The sequence below is a fragment of the Danio aesculapii genome, chromosome 20 (assembly GCF_903798145.1).
Source record: "Danio aesculapii chromosome 20, fDanAes4.1, whole genome shotgun sequence".
Classification (NCBI taxonomy): Eukaryota; Metazoa; Chordata; class Actinopteri; order Cypriniformes; family Danionidae; genus Danio; species Danio aesculapii.
Genome location: NC_079454.1, coordinates 27,438,866 through 27,451,492, shown reverse-complemented (window position 1 = coordinate 27,451,492; position 12,627 = coordinate 27,438,866). Strand labels below are relative to the sequence as shown.

At 37.3% G+C, this 12,627-nt stretch overlaps 2 protein-coding genes across 2 annotated transcripts; one reads left to right on the top strand and one right to left on the bottom strand.

Moving 5' to 3' along the window:
* Positions 1-48: 48 nt before the first annotated feature.
* On the bottom strand, positions 49-3,262 carry stx11b.1 (syntaxin 11b, tandem duplicate 1). The gene is made up of 2 exons (XM_056481280.1): positions 3,151-3,262; positions 49-1,525 (listed from the first exon to the last, which is right to left on the bottom strand). Exon 2 carries the CDS (start codon positions 1,518-1,520, stop codon positions 633-635), a length of 888 nt encoding a protein of 295 aa, XP_056337255.1. The 5' UTR covers positions 1,521-1,525; positions 3,151-3,262; the 3' UTR covers positions 49-632.
* A 1,290-nt stretch (positions 3,263-4,552) lies between these two features.
* On the top strand, positions 4,553-6,476 carry stx11b.2 (syntaxin 11b, tandem duplicate 2). The gene is made up of 2 exons (XM_056481639.1): positions 4,553-4,685; positions 5,148-6,476. Exon 2 carries the CDS (start codon positions 5,163-5,165, stop codon positions 6,027-6,029), a length of 867 nt encoding a protein of 288 aa, XP_056337614.1. The 5' UTR covers positions 4,553-4,685; positions 5,148-5,162; the 3' UTR covers positions 6,030-6,476.
* Positions 6,477-12,627: the final 6,151 nt, after the last annotated feature.

Sequence of the window (12,627 nt, the reverse complement as noted above, 5' to 3'; positions counted from 1 at the left end):
GGGGTTGCATATGTTATTCTTTTAATGAAGACAAAGTAAAAGTTATAGTACATTATAGTATCCTTTATTTAGCTGATATTTGTCTAATAAACCTGCAGAGAAACTAACTGATTGCCAAAACAAACAAAATATTTGCAAAACTTTGCAAATAAGGCAAGACATTACAAATGCTTCATATTCCGGATTAATGTAAGTGCACGTTCAGTTAGATTAATAAGAATCTCAAATGTATTAATAATAAATTATAGCCTACAGATATCCCACACAATATCTTGTAAAATATCAGATTAAAAGCTCCATTGCTTTTGTTGACCTCAAACACTTGAATGTGATTTACAGTTTTTACTGTTTGTATCAGTCTGCAAAAGAAAAGAAGGCAAATAGTGAGGACTAAATGTTGTATAGTTGTTGAGAACGTCATTTCATTTTCTTTCATTTGTGTTAGGTGTTTAATGTACTCTTAGCATGACTGTTGTTCACGTCAAGTGTAGACTATCAAACAGTTTTTATACTCAACCAAAACTCTGCATCTGAAATCTGTGATATTTTCATTATACATCTCTGTCTTTCCTATTTTAAATGACAGTCAAAGGTCAGCAGAAGCTCAGATCCACAAGTCTGTTCACATTCACTCAGATTTTAGCACAAGGAAAGCATCCGCAGAACATCTTCTTGAACGGGTTGTTATTATCATGTCTTTTGGCCTCTGCCAGTTTGATAAGCACTTCCCCAAGCACAGCATCAGTTTTCTGCACATTGTTTAAGATGTAGTCTGTCATGGGTCCTTGCTCCTCCACGAGCATCGCCACATCCAGGAAGACTTCATGAAGGCTGTTGATTCGGTTTTCCAGCTCTAGCAGGTCCCGATGTCGACTCTCGATCTGGTTGAGTGCAGAGCGAGCCGTTTTTCCCTCTGACATGATGTTATCGTTGAAGACGTTCCACTCGCCGTTCTCCAGCATCTCCTCTATCTGGTCACCTGTCACCTCTCTGCCGACGATCTCCATTTGTCGTTGAATGTGGCGCTTGCACGATTCCTTGTGATTCATCTCAGCATCATTGTACTCGGTCATTGCATCTTGGAAGTTGTTGCTCAGGGTGGCATACTGTGTTCGGGCAATTCTGGCCACTGCTGAGTTGATGCCGTGCTCCTCTTGCAGCTCTTTGGCGTGGGCATCCATTTTTTGTAGACGTGCCAAAACATCCACCCCACGGGTCTTGATGTCACCTGCGATGGCATTGGCATCACGTTTTACGTGACTTGTGCGTGTCGGTTCGTTGAGTATACGTGTGTTTTGGTCCCTGAGCCGCTTGACCTCGAGGCGGATGAGCTGAATCTCACGTCTTGTGTCTTGAGCCTCATCAAGCACGGACTCCATATCTTCACCATGGTCAAAAATGACAGCCTGCTGGCTGAAGTTCTCCTCCAGGTCCACATTGCTAAAAGTGTCAGATTCCACCTCCTCCAGGTGGCTGTCGGTCTCTGAGATAGTCTGAAGATGATTCAGTCGGTCCCTCATGATTGCTATGGGAAAGAATTGAGAGCAAAGGAGATTCAATGCGTGTTCACACGAGACAGGGTTGGTTTGATGTAAAAAATAAATACTGCTGCAGTTCATTTCAATAAGTGTGAACACAAAAAACATGCAGAGCAACGAGACCTCTGAAGTAGTGCGTTTTAGATTGTACACTATTGTACACTCTTAAAAATAAGGTCCAGAAGGAGGTTTTTTCACTACAACTATTATTTTTGGTTCCTCAAAGAACCTTTCAGTGAACCATTTTCTTAGAGTAAATAGACATAACATTTAAATAATCTCAATAGTATTTTGTTTTACTACAAATAATGTTTTCATTAAAGATTCTTTGTGGGTCGGTGCAATACCCAGTGGTTAGTGTGCCGACATATGGTGTTCCCAACTCAAGTTAAAATCCCAACTCATGGACCTTTCCCAATCTTACCTTCCTCTCTCTCTCCTACTTCACTTCCTGACAACCTACTGTCCTGTCAAATAAAGGCAAAATGCCACAAATAAATCTTAAAAAAAAAAAAAAAAGACTCTTTGTGGAACCAGCCATGCAAACTTATTATTTTATTTAAAAGTGTAGTTTGGTTGTCTTGGTTAATTTGGTCTGGACCACCAAAAAGTAAATGATATATTTAGTTCTGGTTCCCTTTGCAGTCATTTAACATGAAACAGCACAAAAACAAATAAAATTGGGATTTAACGTTTTGCAATATGATTATCCCTCAAGCAGTCCTTGTTTTCAGGCAAACTCATATTCTGTCATTATGGAACAAAAATACCTTCTGACTGTAAAAGCCAGATAACACTTCCTTATCTGGGTCGAAAAAGTCACAAGTCTAACAAGTTTATCCGTGAAACTATTTCTGACTGGCGTCACTCACCAAACAAGTTTGAATGGATTGAATTGACACTTCAGCTTTTGTTTCTTTAAAGATAATATGCTCTTCGGTTATTAGTATTTTACTGCAATGCGTATTAATAGATCTTAAAAAATAAGACATTATTCAAATCACTAAAGCTTTTCAGTTTAGCTACAGGTAACCAGGTCTCATATAAATATAAATTATTCCCTTTTGGATTGTTGGGTTACTTTTGATAGAAACTGAAATTTAAAATGAAAAAGCAAATTAATATTTAAAATAAATAAATAAATAAATAAAATAAACAACAAATATCTTTGAAAGTTAACATAATAACAAGGTAATCAGGTAGATAGATTAATATAAACAAGAGTAAGAAGGTATTTAGCATAGATTGTGTTACTTTTGAACCATGTGCTACTTTTCTCTCTACTGATGGTGTCAAAAGTAAAATACAAGTAAAAAAAGTGAAAATATTTTGAAGTTGTTCTACATTTGTACAAAAGTACCACCCAATATTGACAGACCACTCTTGTGCAAAAGTATATTTCTCTCTAAAACATTTTTTTAAAATTAATCTTCTTTTTTTTTTTATGAAAAATTGATGTTTCGTACCAGCTATTAGCTACTCTAATTGGCATGCTGACAACATCATAATAAATATATTAGCCTAATAATCAACAATTGCCCATAAAACCATAATATAGAGCCAAAATGTGAAAAGCAAAAAGTCAGGTGTCATCCATCAAAAAGTCCATTACCGTATGGTTTTGTCCAAATGATCTGCAGTTTGACTTAAGTCGACATGTCATGTCAGTGCTGCAGCTCCATCCTCTCTGCAGTGAGGCGGCTGATGTCCTCCTGTCCCGGGTGGGGGAGTGAAGGAATGCGCGGTGCAGGGCGTAACTTTGACGCCAAACCTGTTCGCTGAAAAGAGTCTTCAGACGTACGTTTCGTTACTCTTGACATCATCTCTGTTTTAAGAAATACCACAGCGGTCAGATGTCTTCTTCGTGTTTTCCATGTCTTAGCCTGCGTTTAAGTAAATGTGGCAGTAGTCTGAGGCCTCAGAGCTATGATGATGATGTGCAAAGATGTATATAGATTTAGGGGACAACTTCAAATATGATTAAGCATCTGATATTGTTCCTCTAAGAGTCATTATAGTGTAGTTGTTCGCTGTCATGCTTTTATTATTATTATTATTATTATTATTATTATTTTAATAATTGTTCTGTATTGTATTTGAAGTGTGTTTCTTTGTTATTTAGTCTTTTGAGAATTCTTTTTTCTTACAATTATCCTAACGCAATATTAAAATGTAAAAAATGAGGAAACTGTGTGCCATTCCGCATAATTACAGATGCTTTTTTTTAAAGCTGGTCCAAAATGATTACCAGAGTTTAATCAGCCAGTGAATGAATGAATAATATTATTCTTGAATTGCATAATTTCAAGCCCTTATCAGTTAATCTGCTAATATTCTCGCATTATCAACAAGGCCAGCAATTCATTCATTCGTTTTGCTTTGGCATGGTCCCTTTATTCGTCAGGGGTCGCCACAGTGGAATGAACCGCCAACTAATCCAGCATTTGTTTTACACAGCGGATGCCCTTTCAGCTGCAACACAGTACTAGGAAATATCAATGCACACTCATCCACACACATACACTATGGCCAGTTTCGTTTATTAAATTTACCTATAGCGCATGTCTTTGAACTGTGGGGGAAACCGGAGCACTCTGTTTCTGACCCAGCCGGGATTCTAACCAGTGACATTCTTGTTGTGATGTGACAGTGAGCCACCGTGTCGCCCTACCGTCAGCAATACAATCTATTAATAGAAAAAACATAGATCTGTAGGGATGTTTACAAGAAAAAAATGCTGTAATCAAGTAGTCCAGGGGTTTTTGTTTGAAGTCCAGGGACCCCAAGGTGCAGGGGAGTGTTGGGGGTCCATGGAAATATTTAGGAAAAATGCAAACTAGCAAACTAGCAAACATAATTTAGTGTCTCTTACACCAGTATGATCGTGTTTAGTGGTGCGTTAGGCTCTTTACTTTTCTCTGTTCTCCTCTGGTCCCGCATCTCTTCTGCCCTCTGCCGGACACACTGATCATCACTGCACACCTGACTTAGGGCGGAGCCTGTGACATCATCCTCACTCGTGCAGTGTTGGCTGGCTGCAGAAGTAAAATCGTGTAACGTTAAATGCATTTGCTATTTTCACGGACGGATTGTTTTTTGTATCAAGCTGATTTTGAGAGGAAGGGACAGAGAAGGATATAATTTGAGGTAGGTCACAGTCATAGTAATGCTTAACATTTGTGTAGTTCCAATTGACAAGTAGTTTCATTAAAAATCCTATTTTTATAAATTGAGCTTACATTGCAATTGCACGTTTTGTGATGGACTATAATTTTCTATAATCAGTACTGTTTATAATGAATGTATATAACAAAACCCACTAAAACGCACTCTGTTCAAGTAGTAAAACAATGATGGGGTGTACTGTAATAGAAAGAGTTAAACAAAGCTTATATTTTTAAAACGTGTTCGTAGAAACTGGTCTTTCTTGTCTGGCAGGCTTATAGGGCCACGTAGGTTACGTCAGACGGTTTGACGGGCAGGTTATTCTGTTTACAAGTGTTGTTTGTTGTTGGGCCCATATAGTGTACTTTAGCAACTACGGTCTATGGTTAACTATGCTGCATATCTAGTGAATTCGTAGATAAAATACGTTTTTGTATCTTTCAGTCAAATACTTCAGCCATGAGGGACAGACTTGGCCACCTCCAGGCTGTTTCAGTGTCTAATGGGACAGTTGCAGAGCATGAAACCGCCCAATCACCCCCTTCTTCAGAAAACACAGACCCCAGTGACCTTCCTCAAGACTCCGGCACCAACCCTGACATGGAAGCTGTCTTTGATGAAGCACAGGAGGCTCGCCGTCAGATTCACTATATTCGTCTGGAAGTGAAGCGTCTCAGGGAGCAGAACTCAAACTTTTTTGGGTCTAGTGCATCTAATAGCACCAGTGACCCCAATGTAATTGCAGCTGACATCAAAACTCGTGGTCAGGAGATGCTTACACACCTTCGCAAAATGGACTCCCATGGAAAGGAGCTAGAGTCAAAATATGGTGTCAATTCACCAGTGGCAAGAATAGCTCGAACACAGTATTCCAGCATAAGCAACAGTTTTCGTGATGCCATGGTGGAGTACAATGATGCCGAGATGAGCCACAAAGAGTCCTGCAAGGCTCATATTCAACGGCAGATGGAGATTGTGGGGAGAGATGTTACTGGAGAACAGATCGAGGAGATGCTGGAGAGCGGTCAGTGGAATGTCTTCAGTGAGAACATGGTTTCTGAAGGTAAAACCGCACGGTCTGCGCTCATCCAGATCGAGAGCCGGCATACAGAAATGGTACAGCTGGAGAGACGCATTAAGAGCCTTCATGAGGTTTTTCTGGATGTGGCCATGCTTGTAGAGGAGCAGAGCTCAATGACAGACTACATTCAAACCAATGTTCAATCGACTGAAGCGGAGGTCAGGCAGGTCCTCGTGAAGCTGGAGAGAGCCAAGAGACATGATAGGAACAACCCATTTAAGAAAATGTTCTTCTGGAAGCGGTGAAATGGCCACGTACAGTATATAGCGGTGTTCAAAAGAAACACTTGTTCAAAAGTATTACAGTTTTTTATTGGTTCTTATTTCTAATTTTACAAGCAGATTGCACACTTCATTAATATATAATCATTACAAAGTTCATTATATATTTAAATATATTCATAACAATATGTTTCTATTAAACTACTGCCATTTTCTACAGATAAATGCTGAAAATCATAATATTTTCATTAGAAATTTTGAAGATATGCTATCAGTACTTTAAGAAACAAAAAATCACTAAATGTTTTACTCAAACTTGCCTAACATTATATCTTTGAATAATTTTGCTGGGTGGCACAGTGGTTTAGTGGCTAGCACTAACAGCAAGAAGGTCGCTGGTTCGAGTCCCGGCTGGGCCAGTTGGCATTTCTGTGTGGAGTTTACATGTTCTCCCAGTGTTGGCGTGGGTTTACTTTGTGTGTGTGTGTGTGTGCGTGTGTGTGTGTGTGTGTGTTTTTGTGTGTAAATGAGTGTATGGATGTTTCCCAGTACTGGTTTGTGGCTTGAAGGGCATCCACTGCGTAAAAATTATGCCAGAATAGTTGGCTGTTCATTCCGCTGTGTCAACCCTTGATAAATAAATGAAGTCAGCCAAAGGAAAATGAAACAATGATTTTGCAAATTGATTTTTCAAAATAGGGCAGCACAGTGGCTAAGGGGTAGTCGTACAGCAAGAAGGTCGCTGATTTAAGTCCTGGCTTGACCAGGAGGCCTTTCTGTGTGGAGTTTGCATGTTCTCCCCGTGTCTGCTTGGGTTTTCTTTGGGTGCTCCGGTTTCCCCCACAGTCCAAAGACATGCGCTATATGGGAACTGGATACACTAAACTAGTGTATGAGTGTGTGTATGTGTGTTTCCCAGATCTGGAAGTTCACGAGTTGGTGTACTTTCGGGATGTAGCAAGATGGTCATCCGCCACATAAAACATATGCCAGAGTAATTGGTGGTTCATTCCACTTTGGCGACTTCTGATGGAGCAGGTACTAAGCCCAAGGAAAGTGAGTGAGTACAGGATAAGGAGAAATTGTTTTGCACCAACTGTGAATTTTCAGTTTCTTTTTGGTGAAGTTTATTTATAAATTAATTTCGAGAGGATCACGTGCTTATGATTGCTAGCGGCTGGATCCGCATTATCCAATTCTCAATGCACTAATCAGAAGACTCCTAAGCTACTACAAATACTCTGGGTTATGTACCACCACTATCTTCGTTTTGAAGAATCCCCCCCATCCACCCCTACTCCTCCTTCTTCCTAGATGGGTGACAAAGTGGCCCAGTGCTTTGCACTGTTGCCTCCCAGCAAGAATGTCTCTGGTTCCAGGCTTTACCAAACCAGCAGACGTTTCTGTGCGGAGTTTGCATTTCTCCCCATGCTCATGTGGGTTTCTCCCGGGTTCCCCAGTTTCCTCCCACCGTCCAAAAAACATGCAACATAAGTTAATTGTCTTATCCAAACCCACACTATAGACATGCTCCTAGTAAATGGTTATCTCTCAAGAGCAATCACTGGCTGTTCATTGGTTATTACAGCAGGGGAGTTCTCGAGCTCTACCCGAGCTCCAACTCCCCTCTCGCCTTGCAACGGGAGGGAGCCCTGGGCTCGAGGATCTTATGAGCTCAGTGCTCTCTCCTGGAATAGCATGCCAAACAAGCTTATAATTAATCATCAGCTAAGTGTGAACTCTTGAATCATAATACATGCAGAATTTGGTACCTTATCTGTTGTCTAGATTAAAGATTCAGAATGGTTTATTCATTCATCCTTCGGCTTAGTCCCTAGTACTGGGAAACACCCATACACTCTTTCATTCACACACACACACATACAGTACTGTACACTAATTTAGTTTGTCCAATTGACCTACACCTATCTTTGGACTGTGGGGGAAAACAAAGCACATGGAGGAAATCCACGCGAACATGAGGACAACATGCAAACTTCACACAGAAATGCCTCCTGGCCCAGCCGGGAGTTGAACCAGCGACCTTCTTGCTGTGGGGCGACAGTGATAACCACTGAGCCATCTCGTCTTCTTGTCAATATAACTACTTTATACTTCATAATATAACTTTTTAAACAAGTGCCTATTACAACATGTCTGTGAGGCATCTTACCTACTTCATTTGTTTACAAAATATTTGTCAGCTGTGTCTCATTATGTGTGCTTTCATTCAAATGGTTTTGGCTGATGCCATAAATTAGACTGTAACTTGATTACCTAGGTCACTTGTGTCTGCCTCACGTGAAACATGATGCCTCCTGCTCACATCAATTAAAACAAACACATGCAATATTACAAAAATCTTTCTGAGGACATTCCTGTTTATTTTTCCCCTCAATTTCTGTTTAGCGGAGAGATTTTTTCAACACAATTTTAAAAATAATAGTTTTAATAACTCATCTCTAATAACTGATTTATTTTATCTTGACAGTAAATAATAACAGTAAATAATATTTGACTAGATATTTTTCAAGACAATTCAATACAGCTTAAAGTGACATTTAAAGGCTTAACTAGGTTAATTAGGTTAACTAGGTTAGGGTAATTAGGCAAGTTATTGTATAATGATGGTTTCTTCTGTAGACTATCGAAAAAATATATAGCTTATATATTTTTATATAAGGGGCTAATAATTTTTACTTTAAAATGGTGTTTACAAAGTTAAAAACTGCTTTTATCCTAGCTGAAATAAAACAAATAAAGACTTTCTCCAGACTAAAAAATATTATCAGACATACTGTGAAAATTTCCTCGCTCTGTTAAACTTAATTTGGGAAATATATTTTTTAAAAAATTTAAAGGGGGGCTAATAATTCTGACTTCAACTGTATATAATACTTTATCTTAGGACAGTGTACCATGGAGAGCGTTATGCTGATACATAACTACAATGAATTCTGTTGATTGGTTTTTAGTTTACTCTTCAATAATTTATGGCTTATAGTTATTAATTTTTTTATTAACTTTTATTTAGAAAAGAAGAATGTACAATATAAGTCAAGTAATCTGTAGAAGACTGGAACACAAGAAAATACAATTACAAAGTGATGAGAACAATAAGTAAAAAGAAGTAATAGAAAGAAAAAAAATGAACAAAATAAAGAAAGGGGAAGTACAAAGTTAAATAAAATAAAAAAAATACAGAAAGCATTAATTACTAACATACTGGAAGCATGATATTTTCATAAGTTTCTATTAACTTGCAGAATTTTTTGTTGTTAGATAGACGTATAGCTTTAAGCAAGTAATCAATTTCAATTAGAAAATGGGCAAATGAGGGAGAGGATTTAAGAAATTTTTGTTTGTGGATAAAGAATTTTGCATATAATATAATAAAGTTATATATATATTCTTCATTTTTATTTTTGGGACTAGAATAATAACAAATAATATCTTTTAATTTAAAGATTTGTTTTGTTGATTGGGATTTATTTAAATAATTATATAGATCTGACCAAAACTTGTGAGATTTTACATGTAAAAACATGTGAGTCAAAGTTTCCTCATTTTCCTGACAGAAAGAACAAGTAATTGCAATATCAGTAAATTTTGAGATAAATGCATTGACCGGGTATATTTTGTGTAGAATTTTAAAATGGATTTCCTTTGCTTTGTTTGGGATTACATATTCATATGGGAGAAGCCATGTTCTTTTCCAATCAATATCTTCTATTAATGCTGACCAATATGATTTCCCTCTTGGAGCAATTTGATTTTTTTGTTGGAGAATTCGAAGAACAAGTTTGCTGTTGCATTTCTTATTATATACACTAATACCTTCTAATAATAAGGAGGGTTCTATGTTTTTTTTTTAATTTATATATGAAATATGAGTTTTTTCGTTAAATGTATTAAATCTTTTGGGACAGCAATACTATACAATAAAATTACAATAATGTTAAATTTCTTAAATAGGATTGGAAATAGATGAATTTTCATAAACTGTTTATAAGTTAACAAGTTCCTCAAATCATCAAATAAGGAAAATAAATCTCTGTCATACCAATTAGAAAAAAATAAGGATTTATTCTTAATTGTAATATCAGTGTTGTTCCATAAAAATGTTTTATGTGGAGAAAAGTTATGGGAATAACATATTTTCCAAGCCAGTAATGCTTGTTGGTAAAAGTTGCTTATAGTTATTAATATTGGGGTGGGGCAGTAGGTAGTGCTGTCGCCTCACAGCAAGAAGGTCACTGGTTCGAGCCTCGGCTGGGTCAGTTGGTGTATCTGTGTGGAGTTTGCATGTTCTCCCTGCGTTCACGTGGGTTTCCTCCGGGTGCTCTGGTTTCCCCCACAGTCCAAAGACATGCGGTACAGGCAGGGGCGCAACTGCAATTTTAGTGAGGGGTATGCAGGTTCAAGTTTTGCCCCCCCCCCCCCCCCCCCCCCCTTAACATGCTTTAAAACAAATACATTTAGAAGTTCTAAACACAACTTAAAATATATGAAGTAGTAAAAGTATAATTACACTAAGCATGTGACCCCAATGATTTCATTTTCCTCACTAAATGAGTATAGCACCTTGACATGCCTTGCTTATGTATGACATTTGTCAAAACAAAATTATAGATCTGGGAGTCCTAAAGGGCAACATAACTTAAACATGCAATCACTTCTCAAATGCTTACTGTGAGAGGTGTAAGATTTGTCTTTGCATGAATTATTGACTGAAACTGCAATTAAACCTTTCACAAAGTTAAATAAAAAAAGACTGTTAAATGTTTAGTGTAAAAAATAAACAAAGACAAACTGCCCTGAGATGTTCTATTTTATCGCCAAACTTTTTTGTAACTAAAATTAAAATAGTTTTGAGCAAAAAACATTACCAAAGGGGCCGATGTATCTATATGATACATACACTGTAAAAAAAAATCCGTAATTTTACGGTTTATTTCCAGCAGCTGGGGTGCCGGAAAAAGAGTAAAATAATAGCCCTTAAATTACAGAAATGTACCGTAAAATAACAGATATTAAATTACAGAAATGTACCCAAAATTTTAACTTAAGCAAATTTCTATAATTTAATATTCGTTATTTTATGGTATATTTCTGTAATTTAACGGCTATTATTTTACTTTTTTTCTGGCACCCCAGCTGCCGGAAATAAACTGTAAAATTACGGATTTTATAATATATAGGGGAATATAATATAATATATAATTTATATAGGGGAATTTTTTAACCCAAATATTAGTTGAAATTTTTTTATCCAGCTGCAATGAATCAATCAAATGGTCAACAGAGGGGGAGGGGAAGTATGATTTTCTTTATTTAATAAAATACAATTATATACTTGTATAAAATGCACGCAAAATAAATATTTTAAACAAAAAATATTTATTTATTTTGATTATTTGAAACTTTTAGTAAGGATAATTTCAAAAATAGTTTTGACACAATGGCGCCCCCCCATGTGTGGCGCCCCTATGCGCCGCATATACTGCATACCCCCTTTTTGCGCCTCTGGGTACAGGTGAATTGGGTAAGCTAAATTGTCCGTGTGAGTGAGTGTGTATGGATGTTTCCCAGAGATGGGTTGGAGCTCGAAGGGCACCCGCTGCATAAAAACATATGCTGGATAAGTTGGCGGTTCATTCCGCTGTGGCGACCCCGGATTAATAAAGGGACTAAGCCAAAAAGAAAATGAATGAATGAATGAGTTATTAATATTTTAATTGAATAGAGATGCATTTAAGTAAATGTGAATAAAAAGGACACTTCTAAATATCTTTGCCAATACGTCATAATTCATTTAAATTGAAGACTTGATGCTTAAATGTTGGATTTCTTTCTTTCAAAATAAATCTTACCAATCCCAAACTGTTGATAGTTAATTAGGCCACGGTAGACTCACGCAGACTTAACAAACACAAGGCTCATGATATGAATGTGACTGCTGGATCTGAACAGGTTCATCTGGTGACATCAATTTTAGACACTGCTGTTCCTGCTTATGTTAATGCTATGCTCCCTTTAAACTGTCAGATCTTGCTATGATGATCGTCAATGTGACTTGGTTTACTTAGTTTACTCACCTATCCCCTTGACAAAAGAAGAATTGTGTTATCATTACTCACCCTTCACTTTTTCTAAACCTATTTCAGTTTCTTTCTTCTATTGAACACAAAAGAAGATAATTTGAAAAATGCTGGTTACTGGGATCCATTTCCATTGATTTTTTTTCCAACTATAAAAGTCGGTCGGTGCCAGCCAACCAGCATTCTTCAAAATATCTTCTTGTGTGTTCAACAGAAGAAAGAAACACATAAAGCAATGGTCTCAATTGCTGGAGGGCCGCAGCTCTGCATAGTTTAGCTCCAACCACCTCCAACTCACACCTGCCTAATAGTCTTTAGTAGTCTTGAACACCTTGATTAGTTGGATCAGCCGTGTTTGATTAGGATTGGAGCAAAACTGCAGAGCTGCAGCCCTCCAGGAATCCAGTTTGAGACCCATGTCATAAAGGTTTAAAACCACATGAAAGAGAGTAAATGATTATAACTTTAATTTTTGGATGAACTATCCTATTAATATTCCAGACTAAAATAAAAGTGTGCTG

What these genes read in the sequence shown, in the direction of transcription:
- stx11b.1 (XM_056481280.1), bottom strand. Translation starts at nt 1,520, where the DNA reads ATGAGGGACCGACTGAATCATCTTCAGACTATCTCAGAGACCGACAGC.
- stx11b.2 (XM_056481639.1), top strand. Translation starts at nt 5,163, where the DNA reads ATGAGGGACAGACTTGGCCACCTCCAGGCTGTTTCAGTGTCTAATGGG.